General features: G+C 33.8%; 1 protein-coding gene across 1 annotated transcript; it reads right to left on the bottom strand.

Moving 5' to 3' along the window:
• Nucleotides 1–50: 50 nt before the first annotated feature.
• On the bottom strand, nt 51–19856 carry LOC133171753 (methionine synthase-like). The gene is made up of 31 exons (XM_061306550.1): nt 19792–19856; nt 19346–19542; nt 18875–18964; nt 18694–18763; nt 17604–17696; nt 17110–17371; nt 16755–16855; nt 16583–16644; nt 16181–16248; nt 15835–15914; nt 15538–15650; nt 15045–15185; nt 14707–14892; nt 14092–14271; nt 13809–13925; nt 13239–13379; nt 12901–12990; nt 12444–12695; nt 11801–11904; nt 11622–11689; nt 9718–9838; nt 9342–9423; nt 8841–8939; nt 8322–8394; nt 7838–7996; nt 7468–7649; nt 7086–7222; nt 6933–6999; nt 6541–6642; nt 5671–5871; nt 51–842 (listed from the first exon to the last, which is right to left on the bottom strand). Exons 1-31 carry the CDS (start codon nt 19832–19834, stop codon nt 756–758), a joined length of 3768 nt encoding a protein of 1255 aa, XP_061162534.1. The 5' UTR covers nt 19835–19856; the 3' UTR covers nt 51–755.
• Between the last annotated feature and the right edge of the window lie 105 nt (nt 19857–19961).

The raw sequence follows: 19961 nt of genomic DNA, 5'->3' as shown, positions 1-19961 counted from the left end.
CCACATACATGTATGACCACTGTGTTACATTTCATAAAAGTAAAAAGGAGTCTAAAAATTTTGGTTTTTAATCACATACTCTGCACTTAAAAATATTCATATGTTATACCTACACAGTAGGATGCGACAAGTTTTTATTTCTCATTAATGAAGTCATTTCACTATGTATACATGTAGATGCTGTCATTGATTCTGGACAGTCTTAAAATTCTGTAGCATGAAACTCTTGTATCTGCTTCATATCAATATACAGTCAAACCTCGTTATCCCGAACTGGATGGGACCGAGAAAAAACTTCAAGATATTGGAGGGTTCGAGATATCCAGGGTTAAACACCTAAGAAATATGTGGTTAGGAATTCCCAACATTTTGACATATCCATGGTAACATAACACCTAAGAAATATGTGATTAGGAATTCCCAACACTTTGACATATCCATGGTATTCGAGATATCCGTGTTTGAGATACCGAAGTTCAACTGTATCTTCCTTCTACATCATGCTGTATGCATATTTATTTTAATATGTTACATATTTTTGGTGTCTTTAGTGTCATTACTTACATGCTAATTAGTGATAACAACTTAAATATCATTAAACATGAGTTAAGTACCGAATGTACCGCTAATATCACCAAAGTTTATGATCCAACATTTGCACTCCATTTTCGATATGCAAAAAATATGTACACATAGAGTACCGGTAATTACAGCACAGGGCTATATCAGATGCATCACACACTTTGACACCCTTCTTATTCTGGATCATAAGCCAACACTGAGCTTAGCCACTTTTCAGTCACAGACACATCCACTGACTTTCTAGATGAATAATCAACAATCTGAAAAATAAAATTATCTAAATTTAGAATTGTCCTTTAAATTTGTAACAACACACATTTGAGGTTCTTTTTAAGGTTCACTGACCCTCCCATAAGAGAGATAATGCTCATCAGGAAAAATGACCTTCATTCCTTTACAAAATTGTCAAATCAAAAGGCAATTTCTGTCAAATTTGGTTCTGCAGGGTATGCTGAAATTGTATGTATTTTAATCTTTTGAAAAAAAAGAGAGTTGCAGTAAAATTTTAAATAAGTGATCAGAGGGATGGTTAACCTTAAAGCTGACATGAACTCTTAAAAATGTGATATTTTCATCCTTGTACGACTTATTTCATTCCCGTACTCCTTTTTCCGCCATATTTCTTCCAGATTCGCTCACTTATTTTACCGGCTATATAAACCCTGATGCTTTTTTTACACTTGAGTGATTTTCTAGCCTGGCTGTCGGCATGTACACATCTCCGATAGCAAAGTTTTGGAACACGTCATGAACTGACCGAAAACATGTAGGCCTGTACACATCTCCGATAAAGCAGTTTTGGAACATGCAATAAATCTAACAATCCTACCAATAACTAGGAATTTTACTGAAAACTGGAAATGAGTATATAAATTTTGAATAATTTTGATGCAATGCATAAAAATCAAAACGGCAAATGCATGTTTGATATACATAACATATATATTTGAACAATAAAGAAGCTACCACATGCATTTTTTTTCCACAAAAAAAACCCCCACTGTACTGTTGAACTTTATGCATGCTACACGGTATAAGCACATACTATGCAACTTATGCATTGAAGTAATACATGCATGCATGCATGCCGAGAAAACGCGTCGAACGCTTTATACTCATCTGCCTGAAATACAGCTATCGCTACAGGGATGTGCACATGTCGAAAGAATTACTTCCTATTTTCCTTTTATTGAAATATACATCACAGAAGTAATAACTCCATTTGTAACTCAACGGTAAACAAATTGTCACTAGCACTTGAACACACGTGGTCCCTGCCGATCAGCATTTTTGGTCAGGGAAAATATCGAAGGTGGAAAAGACACTGGTATTTTCCTGATTAGACAATATAGTCACGCAAAAAAAACGTTTCAGAAATCGAACTAACTGTTGTCGGTACATGTAGTAAATATGTTCATGAATGTGGCTTCATTACAACAAATTTATTACATAAACATACATTCTTGTTACAGATCTTACATCTTATAAAGAAAATGAAAAGGGGGGGGGATATGTAGAATACATTTTTCAATATATTTTAAACAAACGTCGGGAAAAGGTCGGATTTTCCTTGATCAAATATATTTAAATACTTGCAATTAACTGGCCTCAACTATTTTAGATATAAAACTGATATATCTTAAATTTACACATACTCGACAATTTGTTTCTGTAGATATTTTCAAATCAGGACAATTTTAGGCGTCACAAATTACAAGCACGATTGATACAAAAATGTGAAAAAGTTCTAAGGCGAAGTGGGAATTTGATTATTTCTCTGTAATAACAATAACTGTAAATTAATTAGATGTTTGTTTTACCGATAAGTTAATTACACAGTTAAAAAAGAAATATTTTCGATGTAAAGTGGTAAAAAAAATAGTAATGTGTAAATATTGTACAGTTACCAACAAGCACAAACATAATTATGTGTATATAAATAATCTACAGTACATTTTTTTGTATATATTGAAGTTGAGTAAGTATTACACTATTAGTATATGTGAAAGTAATATTGATAATTGAAATAGTTCTACCGTGTACCCAAATGTGAAGTGGTGTGATTCAACAATCTTCGCGCGCATTGCCAAAGATATCACGAGGCGATGCAAAAGTATTAATTATTACATTACATAAGTTTTTTTTAACAACTACACATATTTACACGTTTTAGATATTTAAAGAAATTTTGTGATGTGACTGAATGATTAAAATATGGTTGCGTGCATGTGTATTATTTCTACAAATATTATATACTAATAGTCAAAGTTTATAGGAAAGGAAAACAATGTGCCCCTGACAGTATCCACCCCCCACAAAACATTTTGATATTGGTTATTTTTTTTCTTGTTTAAAAAATTTCTGGTAGGAACCTTCTGTGCTCTTCGAAGGTGTAAATTTAGGAAACAAAAAAACTGAATTTGTTTCTTCTGGAAAGTACATGAGAAGAGTCCACATGTTTCCATTCCCGTGATATATAGTTTTCACAATTGTTTTGTTCCCTTTTCGTTTGGGTGTGTAGTTTTTTTTCTTTTCTTTTCCTTTTCTTTTTGGCTTGTCAAAAAAAGGAGACAATTTTTTCAGCAGGTTTGATCCACCCTGCCCCAGAAAAATTCCTCGATCTGCCCTTATAATGACTATATCATTTCCCATGATTTTTACTACATCGGATTGTATATGCATTATTGCTCTTACATGTACGGATACTTACACATGAGAGAGAGAGAGTGTGTGTACTTGTATTGAAAATGCAAAAAATATTTCTAATCTTGCGGTTTAGGTTTTCAGTAATCCTTAAACTATTTTTTAAGATTTTCTCAAAATACAAGAAATTGAATAGGTACCAAATTTTAGACTACCTGCGGAAACTCCAATCTGGAAAGACTTTCTATACATGCATATAAAACAGGCACGTAGCACCGTTTCTCAAAGTGTGTGTATGCGAGGGGGAGCGGGGGCAGTAAAATGATTGACAAGCAAAAGAAAAACTTTATGCACTTAAAAATTGGGGGAAGTGACGAAGGAAAACAGGCATTTAAAAAATCCGTAGTCAAGGGAGGGACAGATTCCATTCATACTATCATTTTTGGCAGAAAAATATTTGAGTACGATGTACAATAATGTTGGATAAGAGTTGGGGGGGGGGGGGCGGCAGCCAGTCTTAAAATAAAAAATCCATGTCGAACGCGTGGGTGGGGGATGCCCCCTTTTTCCGAGCATAATGTTTTACTGTTCAGTATGAAATACACACTCAAATGCTGATCTCCTCCACTTTTTGTTGCACTATAATCAAATCCTCAAAAAAGTTGCCTCCCCCCAACTGCCCCCCCCCCCCCCCCCCCCATTAAATGGGATTTTGGAGATTTTTTTATATTTTATTTTTTTTAAATTTATTTCTTATTATTATAATTTTTATTATTAATTTTTTTTTTTTTTTTTTTTTTTTTGCTTGTCAAAGATTTTTCAGGTAAAATGTCAATTATTTCTTAGATGCTATGTGCCTGAAAGACACTCTGAGAAAAGGGAGTATCCCCCCCCCCCCCCCACATATGTGTATATTTGTTAATTGTGTTCTGGTTAAATGCTCTCATGTCGTGTTCTAAATCATTTTTTTTTACACCAAATTACTCAGTTTAGTTTTTTATAATCAGCAATCAGACTTTTTTTTAGTGATGTCTTATTTTTTAACCAGTTGGGCAAATACTAATTCCCTTTTTTACTTTTGATATTTTCCCTGACCAAAATCTGACCAGCACGGACTAAGCGTATTCGAGTGCAAGGCTGTACGATGAAGTGACAACGTGTTTACTGTTGAGTATTTATGGAGTTTATTACTTTTTGATGCATATTTCAATAAATGGAATACAAGGTGTAAATTATTCGGCATGTGCACATCTTCGAACGGGCACAGTGGTCTATTTTCAGGTATGAATAAGTTTACGGTGTTCGACGTGTTCTCTCGATATGCATCAATTGTATTTGAATGCATATGGACATGCATAGGAAATACGCTGGTGGAGTGGTGGTTTGTTCCATTCTTACGATAGATTATTGCAAATTGTTTGTACGAGTTTTACTGTGTTTTATTTCAAGTTTATTATGCATATATTGGTATGCTTTTAAAAAACACGCGCAACTATGTTTTTTTCTTCCAAACTTGCATTTATGTTATTCAAAACGATAATTATTCATAACAAGCATTCTGAGAGTATTGCATTAGCAATACTAGTCCCCTACCGGCAAGTGTAATCTGGTTCCGTTCCCGTTAAGAATTGAAAATGCCATAATTCCGTCAAAAATTAATGAAGCGGGACGAAATGCAAACTTGATCTGTAACTAATCAAGGTAAAGCCACATACCAAAAATCAGCTCAATATCTACAAGCTTTTAGAAGAAAATTGCGGAAAACCCGAAAAAATTGAAAAGGCCGTAATTCCGTCAAAAATCAATGAAGCGGAACGAAATGCAAACTTGATCTGTAACTCATCAAGATACACTCACATACCAAAAATCAGCTCAATATCTGCAAGCGTTTAGGAAAAAAGTGCGGAAAACCAAGTGGGACAGACTGACAGACAGACAGAGGGACAGACAGACAGACAGACAGACAGACGGACAGACAGACAGACAGACGGACGGACAGACTCAGAGGAAACCTATAGTCCCCTCCGGTTTCACCGGTAGGGGACTAATTATCGTTATGACTGTTTTTATCTGTTCTGGTTTTAAATTTTTTTTATCAATTCATGTGTTCCCAAATACTTTACTATCGGAGATGTGCACGCGTCGATAGCCGAACCAAAAATTCACTCAAGTGTAACGAGGGCATCGGGGTATATATCGTTACAACAAGACAAGGTACATGTATCTGAAAGAAATATGGCGGAATAGTTGGTTTGAAACAAGTCGTACATTGATGCAAATGTTGCGTTTTTAAGAATTCATGTCAGCTTTAATATAGCTTTTTATATAATTTGATCTTTGTTGTAAAATAGTGAAAACCAAAAAAATTCTATCATCCAATATTTCAACCTTTTCAATTTGTAGTGTGGTTAATAGTGTGATTTAACAAGAGACCACTTAACTCACCTGGTCCCTCTGTAACTTTCCAGTTGCAAAATACTCTGACTTTGGGTGAGCAAAGTATAATCCTGACACAGAAGCTGCAGGGAACATTGCTAAGGATTCTGTTAGAGTTATTCCCACTTTCTCAGCCTTAAGGAGGCGCCACATCACTTCCTTTTCTGTATGATCTGGCTGGCTAGGGTAACCAGGTGCTGGTCGAATTCCCTGTTATTAAGTATTCATTTAATTCAATGCTAAAATTTCAAATAAAATGTACAGGCCCATAAAGTCATGAAAAAACATATTGGCAACTACTTAAAAGGACGAATGCTGTAGAAATATTCAATGTTTTGAATTCCCAGTAAGTTTCTAGAATAGAATTGTCATTATCATAGTCATGTGAACTAGAGGTACAGTGAGCACTGAGCTCACAAAATGACATCCCCTGCTCCCATATAAGTACAAAGACAAGGTCCAGTTTTTCCCAAGGGAAACCTCAAATATCTGAATATGAAAATAGAGGTGTACAATGGCACTATGTTATAAAGATTCTGAAAATTTCATTAAAATCTATTCAGTGGCATAGAATTGAGTTGCGGATAAGAGATGGGTACCCCCCATGTTATAGAAAGAATGGTAGTCTCTATATTTTGCTAAGGCAAACCCAAAATATCTGTCCAATCAAAACAAAAAATAGGAGGTGCACAATTGCACTAAGTAATAAAGATACTGTGAAAGTTTCATTAAATTTTACTCAGTGGTATAGGAGTACTTGTGGATAATAGATGGGTACCCCCAAGTGTTACAAACATACTGAAGGATGAACACCCCAGACACTATTAATAAAAAAAACTAAAATAGACAGCTAATGTAGTCTACAAAACAATACTTTACCTGGTATTTAATTTTATGTAGATCATTGGCTTCTAAAACCTCTTCACAAGCATAGCCCCAAATCTCTTTCCGCACTCTCTCATGTAACTCCTCTGCAAATGCCTATATAAACAAAATGTAATACATTTGAACTTTGTTATCTCAGACATCAATACTTCAAATACATTGGATACCTTGGATATGTTGAATTGAATTAGAAGTCCCAAACGCATTTTCTTTATGTATTTAAACCTGTTTATCTAAATCCTCATATTTCTCAATTTTTATCAACCCCTTCATGTTTTGGATAATGTGGTTTAACTGTATGTAAAATGTAACACTTCATGTGCCACAATTTTTTCTTTTTAAAATGCATTCATCATGATACGAAACTAAACTCAATGGCACATTACCTCTGCAAGTCTGTCAGCCAATGCTTTAACCATGATAATTCCATAGTCATCAAACTTCTCTTCATATCTAAGATAGGATAACAACTCATAAGTGCTCTAACAAATCAAAAATTCATTAATCTACTCTTGCAATAAATATTTTGTAGTACTAACATTTTGCACATTTTATCCACACCATGACCAGCAGTTACTGCAAACAAACCAATGTAATCTTTCTTGCCAGAACTCTTAGGAGCTATGAAGTCTGATAAACATAAATATGGAGATTTGTCCATGGCTTCCTTTTCTGCCTGAAATTGAAATTAAAAAATAAGAAAAATTTACTTAGTAACAAATAATTGAAAAACAGATAAATGTACATTTTAAAAATGTGACTCCACATGGAAATGACAGTAACAAAAAATACATTGTATAATCACTCCCTGACCAAAAGTTACCTCTGAACATATTTACATGCATGTGCAAATGAACATAAAAATCATTAACTCTTCTTTCCTTGGAAAAAAGTGCCCAAAAAATGTACTGGTAATTATACCTGTTGTCTGAGTCCATGAAGGACCTCTATCACTTCTCCGTCCTCATTATAAACCTCTATGTCATCGCCCACACTGTTGGCAGGGTAGAACGCCACCACGCCATGTGCCTGCAGCTTATTTGTGGTGGTGATGGTTTTGAGCAAGTTCTGGGCATCATTGTAAACTCTCTTGGCCTCTGGTCCTGTCATTTCAAAGTCAAAAATCTTATTTCAAACATGATAGAGCTAACCATGCATGTTCTAGCAGCCAATAATTTATTTTCAGAAAGGATGAAATATTGATCTATAGAAGGAATATCTTATCAAATGAAATATCAATAAATTCAATACATTGGTTATGGTTTTAAAAGACCTATGTTAAAGACCTTACCCACTGTTTTGTCCTTGAATATCTTGGGATAACCTCTGTTGGGGTATTTTCCTCTGAGCTGCCATACATCAAAGAAAGGTTTCCAGTCGATGTATGGAATCAAACGAGATAGGTCATAATTCTCATAGGTTTTAACGCCTATGACAGTCGGTTGTGGTGCTAAATAGGGAGAATATTGAAGTCCAGTTTTATATACAACCTAAACATATTGCTATCTTTTTCTGGGGAGATGAATATTAATATATGCAATAAACAAGTTTCTTGGACCACATTTTGTAGACATGTGAGGCATATTTATGTAGGACAACAATGTAGTAAACTACATGTATGAAATCCTGGTTCTGTTTTGAGGATCAGGTTTTCATTCACTTGAATATTTTTATTTGTTAAAATTGGGTTTCGTGTTTCCAATGTTTTTAAAATTAAGTTTCTGGACCAAAACAAACAAACAAACAAAAAGCAAAAACAAACAAACTTAACATACCTGGTGGAGATAAAGTCCAGTCTATAGAAAGTTTCTTTTCTCTGGCCTTTTCAATTGACAAATATTTCCTGTCCTGAAACAAGAAACAAGGCATTTACATTTCTAAATAATACAAATGTCAATGCAGTTTCCTTTAATAGTATCCTAAACCTCTTTTTCTGATGCCATGTGTGCTACAAGTCCTACAATGATAACCAATTGGAACTGGATTTGTATGTGTATATATCTAATACTTGAATTACAATCAAGTTTTTCTTTGACAGAAGATCTACAACTATACCAAAATCTATCTAAAGATTTTCTATAATCAAGATCAATTTCAGTGGTGTTTTGATTTGAAATTTAAAGATTCTGACAAGACTTTTTCCCCATAAAAGTTGATTAGGCAAAAAGTTAGGACCAACTAAAATTTATGATCTTTGAAACATGCTCTTACTTTCATTACTGTCATTCCATTAATTATAGTTTTTATATTTTGTTCTGTAAGGCAGCCTATAATTGATTTTACATGTATCTTACTTTAAGGCCGCTGTAATGTTCTGTTCTGATTTCCTCATAATCCTCTGATACTTCTTCTACATAGTCATCTTTATTTTCTTCATCAAGTAGTTGTGAACACTGTTTAAAGAAAGAGTGACATCATGTAACACTTACAAGGTTAAATCATTTTCCTCTCTGCTGTACTCTTTAATAACAGAAGGTTTCCATAAAAAAACCTACATCATGTATTTCTAGGGAACTTACATGAAATGCATGTATATCTGCGATTAGTTATATTCATGAGTAAATGTAATTACAAATGAGAGATAGCCAAAAAATCTTTAAGTTAATCTGTCAGAAAACATAATTTCTTTCCCATGTTTTGTCCACTTTTATATACTACCGTACATAAGATTTGACTGGCATTTTTTCTTTTTATACTAAAGCAACATAACTAAAAACCTAAAAATTTTAACGAAAACAAATACCAGTATATAGAAATAAAACAACACAGAGATGATGCGCTATCTTTCAACTCACCACCACCACACTTTTGGAGGCATCCAGTACATGAATAGTGGGTGACTTGTATCTTGGGGCTATTTTAACTGCTGTGTGGGTCCTACAGTAAAGAAATGAATGATTTTTAGTGTACTTGTAAATATTTATTAAATTAACAAAATGATCAAGAGAACATACAGGCATGTTTGTATTAAAACTGACTTTTTAAATTCAATAGCTTCAGGAATTTTTTTCCTACAACATCACATTTTAAAGATAGGGTGTTGGAATGTGGGTTTTTATCTGCAATTCTGATCTACTCTTAGTTGGGAAAATCTTTGTAAGATTTGTTTATCATTGGTTATTCTTTATCGGGTATTATGCAGTATTCTTAAGAGTATTTGGCAATACATACTTTGAGGTGGTGGCTCCACCAATCAGAAGGGGGACCTTCATTCCAATCCTCTCCATTTCCTTGGCAACGTAAATCATTTCATCCAGAGAGGGTGTGATTAGTCCAGACAAACCAATGATGTCTGAAACAAGTCAAGATGCCGATATGTAACAACTCATAAACCCCCACTACCACTTTAAAAATGATTTTCATAACAAGAAACAACCAATTCTAAGTTGAACTGTTCTAATTGGCATAATCCCCCTCCCCCCAAACAGGGCACACCCACAAGTGCTTTGCTTGTAAAAACTTGAACACCAAGGACAAGAAAGGCTAAGACCCCTTTTTGGCCCCACTTTGGGGTGTCTCACAGAACTATGTAATAGTTCATAGCCAAAAATCTGTTATCACTCCTGTTACAAAATGAGTATTGATTCTAAGTGATAAAATACAAAAAAGGTCACAAAATTTGTCAACTTCTAAATTTTTTCATTTTTAAACATATAGTCAAACCTCATTATCTTGAACTCAATGGGACAAAGAAAAAACTTCGAGATATCCGAGGGTTCGAGATATCTAGGGTAAAATACTAAAGAAATATGTGGTTAAGACTTCCCTATCACTTCAAGATATCCATGGTATTTGAGACATCCGTGTTCAAGATACCGAAGTTCAACTGTATTTCCATTGATTTTTAAGCACATTTTGTTTCAGAAAACACAAATTGCAAGCTTGCCTATCTAATTCCCACTTCATGTCATCCTCTGCAGCAAACTATATCTGATTTGTTCCACTCCTCAAAAACCCAAGGATTTGTGAGGCGTGCAGGAGATCAGAAAAATGAGTGGAGCAGAGTAGAATCACTTGGCTTTTGAAGATTATTCAGCCTTAGTCTTTTCAAAGTGTGATTAGTTTAAGATCATGTCCAAATGACCTTGGTTAAGAGTCAACACACATCCACCAGTCATATGCAACTTTTTTACTAAGTGTAACTTCCAATATTTCTCCAACAAAATTTATGACCAGGAAATGAATTGACTGGGTAAGGAATGATACATGTACTTTCTCATCAGGCTTCCCTTTCCTAAGTATTAAACCTTGTGTTCTGGTATCATCCCTTACTTCATCACTAGATAACAAATTTCATACTCCAAGGTACTAGAAGAACATCTCCTCCATCCCACTCACCCTACCTTTTTTTGCATAAGGCATAACATAGCAAATATTATTTTAAGAACACAGGGCAGATCAAATAAATACAGACATGTGTTTTTGTATGTACAGAAGAACTCCGGTATCTCGAACATGGATATCTCGAATACCATGGGTATGTCAAAGTCATTTTGAAGTCCCAACTGATTATTCCTTAAGTATTTTATCCTGGATATCTCGAATCCTTGGTTATATCAAAGTATTTTCTTGGTCCCTTCGAGTTTGAGATGAGGTATGACTGTATCATATATTCATATTAGGGATGGCAATTTGTAACCGGTTAACCGATTACTCGGTTGGAACGATGGTAATCGGTTAGAAAAACTGTAATCGGTTAGTCAGAAAAAAATAAAATATATGTAAATTTGAACACAATTTTCTTAAATTCATTCCTAAAAAGAAACCTCTGCATAAAAGTTGATAATTTAGGTTTTTTTTCACATATCTATTTAATCTTATTTGGAGGTAATTATGGTTCTCCGGATGGAGATCACGGGGTATAATTGGTCAATTTATGAACTGTTAATTTCTGTTTTTTAAAACACTAAGTTGTACCCCGACTGTCTTGTAATTCTTAAATTATATTAAACAAATCACCGTTGAGCACTGATCGGTCGGAACTTCTTGCGGTTAACCGATTAGCAATTCTGTATTCAATTGCCATCCCTAATTCATATATATAATTGATATAACAGTCCTTTTATAAGCCTTACCTGCATTTTCCTCCATGGCTGTCTGAAGAATCTTCTCACATGGTGTCATTACTCCAAGATCTATGACTCTTGATGACAAAAATAAAATACCAACACATATTTAATGCACATCAATGACACTTTTTTTTATTTTACATCATGTTCAGGGAACAATTTGTCTGCAAAATAGACACACTTACTTGAAATTGTTACAAGCCAAAACAACTCCCACAATATTCTTGCCAATGTCATGGACATCTCCTTTTACTGTTGCCAAGACAATAACTCCAGAATATCCACTCTCCTATTCAAAACAATGAAATGCTAGAATGTATATTACTGTAACACTTCATGGGGAAAAAACATTTTTTTTAATCTAAGGAAAGGTCAACTTCCCAAAGTTGCTGATAAACAACATATCTTAGAATATAGGAAAAGCTTAAAGTCTTTTATCAGAGACTGTCAATGAATAATAATTAAACATGATTGTGTTTGATAAATAATTAAACAAGATTGTGTTTGAGAGTGGCCATTTCTAATACATGATAAAATAAATACAAGTCAAAGTGGATAGGCCTACTGCATATGTTTGGATAGTTTCCCTTACACCTAGCAAAATAATGCCACATACAATCTATACACAGCCAAACCTTGTCTTCTCTAACTCAATGGGTTTAAAGAAAAAAAAACTTTAAGATACCTAAGATTGGAGATATTGAGGTTAAAATACATGAGCAACGTGTTTGGGACTTCCAACTCAATTCAACATATATACGGTAATTGATATATCTTTGTTCAAAATAACAAGGTTTAACTGTAAATTCTTGTGGCATGAAAACTCACCACAGCTCCAGTCTTTTTCATTCTCTCCTCCTTTTCCTTTTCCATGAAGGGAATCAAATGTCCCACTGCTTTTTTCATGACACGTGCTGATTTGATCACCTGAGGTAAAAACATTTTCCCCGCCCCAAAGAGATCCCCCACCACACTCATTCCCTTCATCAGCGGTCCCTCGATGACATTCAGGGGTCGGGGGTACAAATCCTGGTTCTGACGGGCTTCTTCTGTGTCTTCTATGACATACTTGTCTATTCCCTGTCAACAATAAGAATCATTCATGACTACAAATATACTTTCAAACATAATCTTAACTGAAGCTCAGAACACAAGCATCAATTGGCTTAAATGACCTACTGAAGGTGACATGGAGATGTGCTCACACAAGTAACAATGTTTCTAATTCTGGCTAAAAGACGAGTGACAGAACTAGATATCTAACACAGAAACAATGTCTTGTCACCTTAACAAGAGAGAACTCAAGTCTATCTTCCACATTCTTGTTCCTCCATTCGTCACTCACTGCTGCCTTCTTTGCATCTTTTCCCATACTCTGCAGATACATTTAGATCATCATTTTTGCTATAATCTCTTGAAATAATTTTTTAAGAAGACCTGAAGTTGACAACTCTGATTACTTTGCCATGGAAATAAGTGACTAAAATTCATATATGCACAGAATTTTCAGAATGATTATAAACTTAGAAATTATGCTGACTACATGTATTTCATCTTACTATACATTGTACTTATTACCTCTTTACACATGCTTTTCAGCCAAGTATAATCACAAAATTTTACCTGAGCATATGCTAGCAATTTTTCTGTCCCATCTGGATCTTTGTTCCACAGCAAATTTTCACAGAGTTCCAAAAGCTTGGGCTCAATATCATCATAAACTGGCAGACATCCAGCATTGACAATGCCCATGTCCATTCCATTCTAAAAACATTGTATATAAATGTATCATAAGGAGGCAAAAAATAATTAATGAAAACTGAGGCTTCAACAAATATCACAATTTACTATTGGTAGTTAGACATTCACTCTGTGAGGAAAATGGTGTCAGTTCTGTGTCAGAACATTAAGAAAAATTTTCCACATAGTCCAAATTGACACAGATGCATAATGTTCAACTACTAGAATAAATTTGTTCGAAGTAATTTCATGTATGTTTACTGTATTGAAATATGAAGATTTCAATGAACTGTGTTTATTAGGAGTATTCTCCCTTGGCTTTGAGATGTTAAGTTTCAGATCACTAAAGTAATTGTTAATCAAAATCTTTCAATGTGTAATTCTTTATCAAGTCTAACACTAAAATTCCAACACTTTATGACTACAACAAGCTTTTAAGAATATTCCCAATACCTTGATTGCATGATACAGGAAAACACTATGCATGGCCTCTCTAACAGCATCCATTCCACGAAAAGAAAACGAGAAATTAGACACACCCCCACTAACTCTGGCCCTTGGTAAAGTCTCCTAAAGTATAAATCAATAAGGTCAAAAATTTTTGTTATTCACCTGTAAGATAAAAAAACAATATAAAGAAAAATTTACCATATTTATTTCAAGCATAGCACTGGGATAGGCTGCTATTATCAAATACATGTGAGCAAATTAAGTCACATTCATATTTTAGTACAACCTTGATATCTTTGGTTGCCATGATGAAATCTACTCCATATGTGTTGTGTTCTTCAATTCCTGTTGCTATGGTGAGGATATTAGGGTCAAATATTATGTCATTAGGGTTGAACTTCACTTTGTCTACAAGTATTCTGTATGACCTTTCACATATCTCATACTTCCTTTTCCTGTCTGCTGCCTAGAGGGGTGAAAAAATATTCTGCCTGATACTTACTTCTAAGCATACATGTAAAAACAGAATTTTATACTTTGATATTAAACATTTTACTCTTAATATATATTAGAATTATCTTTGTTGCATGATTCCAGAGAAAGAAAAAAAACAGGATATCCCTTTGTTGAGAATTACACCATTTTCTGGAAAGATAACTCTTGCACCAAAATTTATAATGCATACCGTATATACTCGCCTATAAGCCGGTCCGCCTATAAGTCGGTTGTATTTTTAAAGCTTAAATTAGAGGGATTGACCAACTAAAATACCAATCTTTTTATAACTCGCCTATAAGTCGGATAAAGAGTTTTGGACCAAAGTTTAACTCCCAAAAAAACCGACTTATAGGCGAATATATACGGTATCTATCTCCTGAAAATTAAATCTATAAATACTCACTTGTCCTTGCTCATCAAATGCCATTACCACAACAGCACCACCATAAAGTTTTATCTTCCTAGCCTTTTCCATGAAGTCCTCCTCTCCTTCTTTCAAGCTAATACTGTTTACAATGCATTTTCCCTGAGTACATTTCAGCCCTGCTTCTATCACAGCAAAGTTTGAGGAATCTATACAGAGGGGCACCTGTTATAAAATAACACACACACATTATGCAACAAAATACTCAAAAATTCTTCTGGGAGAAGATTAATAAAATCCTTTTTGCATATTAAAGATCACCAGGATATTGACCATTAAATAATTTTAGGTCTTTACACTTTTGAGGGATTGCAGACCTTTGAGATTTCTGGTTCTGAAGCAATGAGATTGGTAAATTTGGACATGCATGCCACTCCATCCAACATCCCTTCATCCATGTTGATATCCAGGATCTGTGCTCCATTTTCTACCTGAGTTTTTGCAATATTTAAGGCTTCCTGTATCATAGTAACAAATCCATGTTATGTTATTTTTAGAATACAAATATACATAGTTAAAGATCCACTATGTATTGTAGATGCATGTGTATATGCCTTTCTAAAAGACATTAAATCATCTTCTTTGTCACAAGTGGTGGAAAAATAAATTAAGTTACAATAATGGAATTAAAAGGCACTAGGAAACAGATGTAAAATGCAAGAAGCTTGAGGATTTAAGTATCATTTAAATGTGTTTCCATTTATAAAAAGCAAATCCAAAAACAATCATGTTCAATATATAATTTTTATGCAAGAACCATCAATGATAACATGATTTCTATATCAGAACACTTGATTTTTTTCCTCTCACCTCATACTCCCCATTTTTTATTAGTCTGGCAAACTTTCGAGATCCTGCTACATTGCATCTCTCCCCAATATTCACAAAGTTAGTATATGGTCCTATATATGTAGGCTCAAGTCCTAAAGAACAAGTACAAATCATTCTGAAATCCTTCATAAGCAAAATATTTCATGTACCTACCTCTCTACTCATTCACTTTTACAAATCTACAGAAAAGCTACAGTCCTGACATATAGTCTGAATGAAAGGGGTTTTTTTTGTATAAAATTGAATAGCTGGCTGAAAAATTCAATTCAATTTTACCTGAGAGCATCATGAAGTCTTTCCTAAGCTCCTGTGGTGGAATTCTTGGTTTGAATTGAGAAACCCCTTCTGCTATTGCTCTGTAAGAAAAAAAAATCTATCAAACGGCAAGAATTACAACATACAAATGGATGATGAGAAATATATACTGTATACAAAACAGAGAGTACTTAAAAATGTTGAAATACTAGGAGAAATAATATGTCTTTTAGTCTTTTATTACTGTATATAAATCCCATTCCAGTTATGTCTGCTTGTAATGCATAAAGGAAAATATCAAACTATTTAAAAAACAGTCAACAGATCTGAGAAGAGTGAAGAACAGGTAACATACACATTTCCTCACCTAATGTGTTCAGGTGTTGTCCCACAACACCCACCTACAATGTTCAACAGGCCAGCCTGTGCAAAACTCTGAAAGAAACATAGCAAGACTCATCTAACAAAACAATATCTATATTAACTACAGTCAAACCTCATCATCTCAAATTGGATTGGGTCAAGAAAAAAACTTTGAAATACTGAGGATTCAAGATATTGAAGTTGAAATACATTAACTAAAAGTGGTTTTGGCTTCATCTGACTTCCATATATCCATGGTATTCTGGATATTGATGTTGGAGATACCAAATTTTAACTGTTTAAATATTTGTATGAATTTGGTTTCTTTTCATAAAATTTTATTAATGCATGCAATGAGTCTGAGAAAACATAATGCATTCTGCATCCATTAACACAGTTTACTTACTGAGAGTTGTTCACTCATGCTCTCTGGGGTTTCATCATAATCTCCAAATGTATTTGGTAATCCTACAAAATGTAAATTGTAACAAAATTTTGTTTATTTTTTTTTTTTTCATGTCCCTGAAAAATATATAGGATAAAATTGGGTACTGAAAAATAATTATGAGAAATCGAACCTGCATTTGGATAGCATATTGTGTATGCTGTTGTATTTTTACTGACTGCTTCAATGAAAGGTCTCATCTCATTGGCACCTAATGCACAATTTAATCCAATACTGAAAACAAAACAAAAAAGTCATAAGAAATACTTACAATAAAATTAGACTTTATTCAATCAAGCTGAAAGCATGTTTGTCACTTCAACTTATCAAATATAGAGATTTATATGTAATTATGATTTTCCTTAATTATTTTTTTAACAAAAAATATAATAGTTCCAAATAATTAGATTATACGTTTAATGTGGCTTATTACTTAAGCTCACAAGCCCTCTGGTTACTTTCATTTGTAAAGCACTATATCTACATACCACATTGGATTTGCATGTGACACACTAATAATGAAAGCCTCTGTGGTCTGCCCTGAGAGAGTTCTACCACTCTTGTCTACAATTGTTCCAGACACAAACACAGGACACTCAAAATTTGCTTTCTGAAATAGTTCTTCAATTGCAAATAGTGCCGCCTTAGAATTCGCAGTGTCAAAAATTGTCTCCACCAGTAGCACGTCTGCCCCTCCCTCTATCAACCCCTTGGCTTGTTCTGTATATGCTTCGACCAGTTCATCAAAAGCTGACAAAGCAAAAATTTTGAAGATCGAGGAACAAATTGAATAAAGTCTCACACAACAAAGACAAATTTTTTTTTCATTTTTCTTAGCATTGACTGGACAACTTGAACTAAGTGAAAGTCGACAGAGAGGTGAAATTATTTACCACTGATAATTTTTTAATCAAGCTTATAAAGAAAATTATAGTAGTAATGAGTTAATGTATCTATAGTGAGCAAAGTGATGGTCACTTACTGATGTTTCTAAACTCTGGCTTCTCTACAGAGGGAGATATAGAGAGAGTTCTGTTTGTTGGACCCATTGCACCAGCTACATACTTTGGAATGCCTATACATACATAAATTTCAATATTTTAAATGATTTGCTGAAATGATCATGTTGGCACACACATACAAATTAACAATAAAATTTTAATTTTTTATAGTTAAAGGTCCTTGGACACAGGTTTGAAGTAAATATTTTCTCAAATTGTCTGTATAATTTCATGACTTATACGTTGCTATAGCATTTCATACTAAAATATAATAAAAATCTTATATCATCTCGAAGTTATTAAAACTTCAAATTTCTGGACACGTTAGATTGACACATCCTTGCACTTTCATGTATTCTAATTTTATTCTGAATACTTAAGAAAAGTGGCAAATTTGTTGTGTATTAATGAAAAATATTAAAACTACAACCCAGAAAATTCTGAGTAGAAATGTTTGAAAGTAAAACCCACTCACAGTATTGCAAGTCCGTGCTCAGTGGTGTGTGCAGAGTTTAACAATTGAACACACCCAGTGAATCGTAAACATTAACAATAACAGAGCTCGTGCCCTGTTTACAAAAACAGTTTCCGTTTCACGGGTGTGTTCAATTTGTTAAACTCTGTACCCATCACAGAGCATGGACTGACAATACTAGTGACTTGGTTTTGCTGTCTAACATTTCTACTCTAAATTTTCTGGATTATATATGTAATATTTTTCATTAATACGTAACAAAATCGCTTCTTATCTTAAATATTAAGGATAAAGTTAAAATTTGTGTAAGTGCAAAGATGTGTTAATCAAACGCGTCCCAGAATTCGTAGTTCCAATAATTTCCAGATAAAATAGGTTTTTAATTATATTTTCGTGTGAAATGCTATTGCAATTTATAAGTCGTGATATTATACAGAAAATTTGAGAAAATATTAAGTTCAAATATGTGTCCAAGCACCTTCAAGGTCTCAAAAAGCATAGAATTCTGATCTGATCCTTTCGTTGCTTGCTTGTTTTTTGTTTGTTTTTGTTTTGTTTTTTGATGGGGGGGGGGGGGTTATAGTTTGAATCCAGACCTGTTTTATTTGAAACCTCTTCTGCAGCCTGCTTTGCAATTTTTGCAGCTTCAAAATTTAATCTGTAGGTCTGAAATATAACAGCATTTGGAATGTAAAAAAAAAAAGGCTGTAAAAAACAGTTCTTCTCAATTTCTCACTTTTTTTCCTTTTCTTTTCTTTTTCTTAATAATAATTATACCAAGTGTTCTGTTCCATAATCAGCTTGTGCAATCCTGGTCCCACTAAATGTATTTGTTTCCACAAAATCTGCACCAGCTTCTAAATAACCCTACAAGAAATAAAAGTAATATATAAAAGGTTATCATTTTATTAGGGGGGAGGGCTGTTAAAGTCTTTTCTTTTAGAGAATTACTTTCTTTTTTTTTAATCTGGAGAACAACCATGATTACACATGACCAATCCTGGATATTTAAAGAATAAATTAACGAGAGTGTAAGTCTGATTAACAATGATCCAACAACTTCTGCATGAACAGGAACTAAGTCAATATTTATTTTTCTCTACATGGCAGATCCTAGATAAGATAAGCTTATAGTGTTTGATATGCTGCACAATTGTAGTTTTCCTTTTTATCAATTATCTATAGCACTCTAACACAATTTACTTCATTCATTCTATTAAAATGATTTGGAAAAAAAAAATAAAAAACCTTATGAATATCCAATATAATTTTTGGCTGAGTTAAAACAAGTATATCATTATTCCCCTTTAGACTTTTAGGATGATCTTTGAACTCTTCTCCTCTAAAATCTTCCTCCTCCAGGCGATGCATCTGAATCATCGTTCCCATTCCACCATCAAATATCATGATCCGCTCCTGAAGAGTCTTCTGTATTTTTTCCATCACTTGAAGATAAATGGTTACTTAACATAAACTCTTTTACTAGCAATTCTAAAACTGTTATTTGAATATGAGCACGTATAGTACACATATCGAACTACATAAAAAAAAGCTAGACACCCCTCCCCCCAACCCCTCCTCAACTTTACATTATCGTCTGATGAAAAGGGCGACAACTTTTTTGTTGTCAAACAAAACAGACATTCAACTAAAGTACGGGAAAATATTATTTTTGCATTTTAAAATATACAGACCTGTGTTTCCTACAGTTTTGGAATCTGAAATAGTTGGAGGCATTATGATATATTACTTAATTTATCATGCAAATCGTTGAGTAAGCATAACGTGCTCTTTGCATCTGCACTGTTCACGGTCTCACGACCAAATGATTCTCCTCGTGTACGATTTCGTTTTATAACAGCGC

The sequence above is a fragment of the Saccostrea echinata genome, unplaced genomic scaffold (genome assembly GCF_033153115.1).
Source record: "Saccostrea echinata isolate AGI-Se365-2 ecotype Australia unplaced genomic scaffold, CSIRO_AGI_Sech_v1 ptg000002l, whole genome shotgun sequence".
Classification (NCBI taxonomy): Eukaryota; Metazoa; Mollusca; class Bivalvia; order Ostreida; family Ostreidae; genus Saccostrea; species Saccostrea echinata.
The sequence above is the reverse complement of the archived record's forward strand: the minus strand, read 5'-3'. Positions and strand labels throughout refer to the sequence as shown.

Bases quoted from the DNA above. Each gene is read 5' to 3' on its own strand.
- LOC133171753 (XM_061306550.1), bottom strand. From the start codon at position 19,834: ATGCCTCCAACTATTTCAGATTCCAAAACTGTAGGAAACACAG. The intron at 13,926-14,091 runs GTTGTACTAAAA...TTTATACTTTAG, and splicing joins TGGCAACCAAAGATATCAAG to GAGACTTTACCAAGGGCCAG. The intron at 12,696-12,900 runs GTGACAAGACAT...TATTGTTGACAG, and splicing joins TTGAGTTCTCTCTTGTTAAG to GGAATAGACAAGTATGTCAT.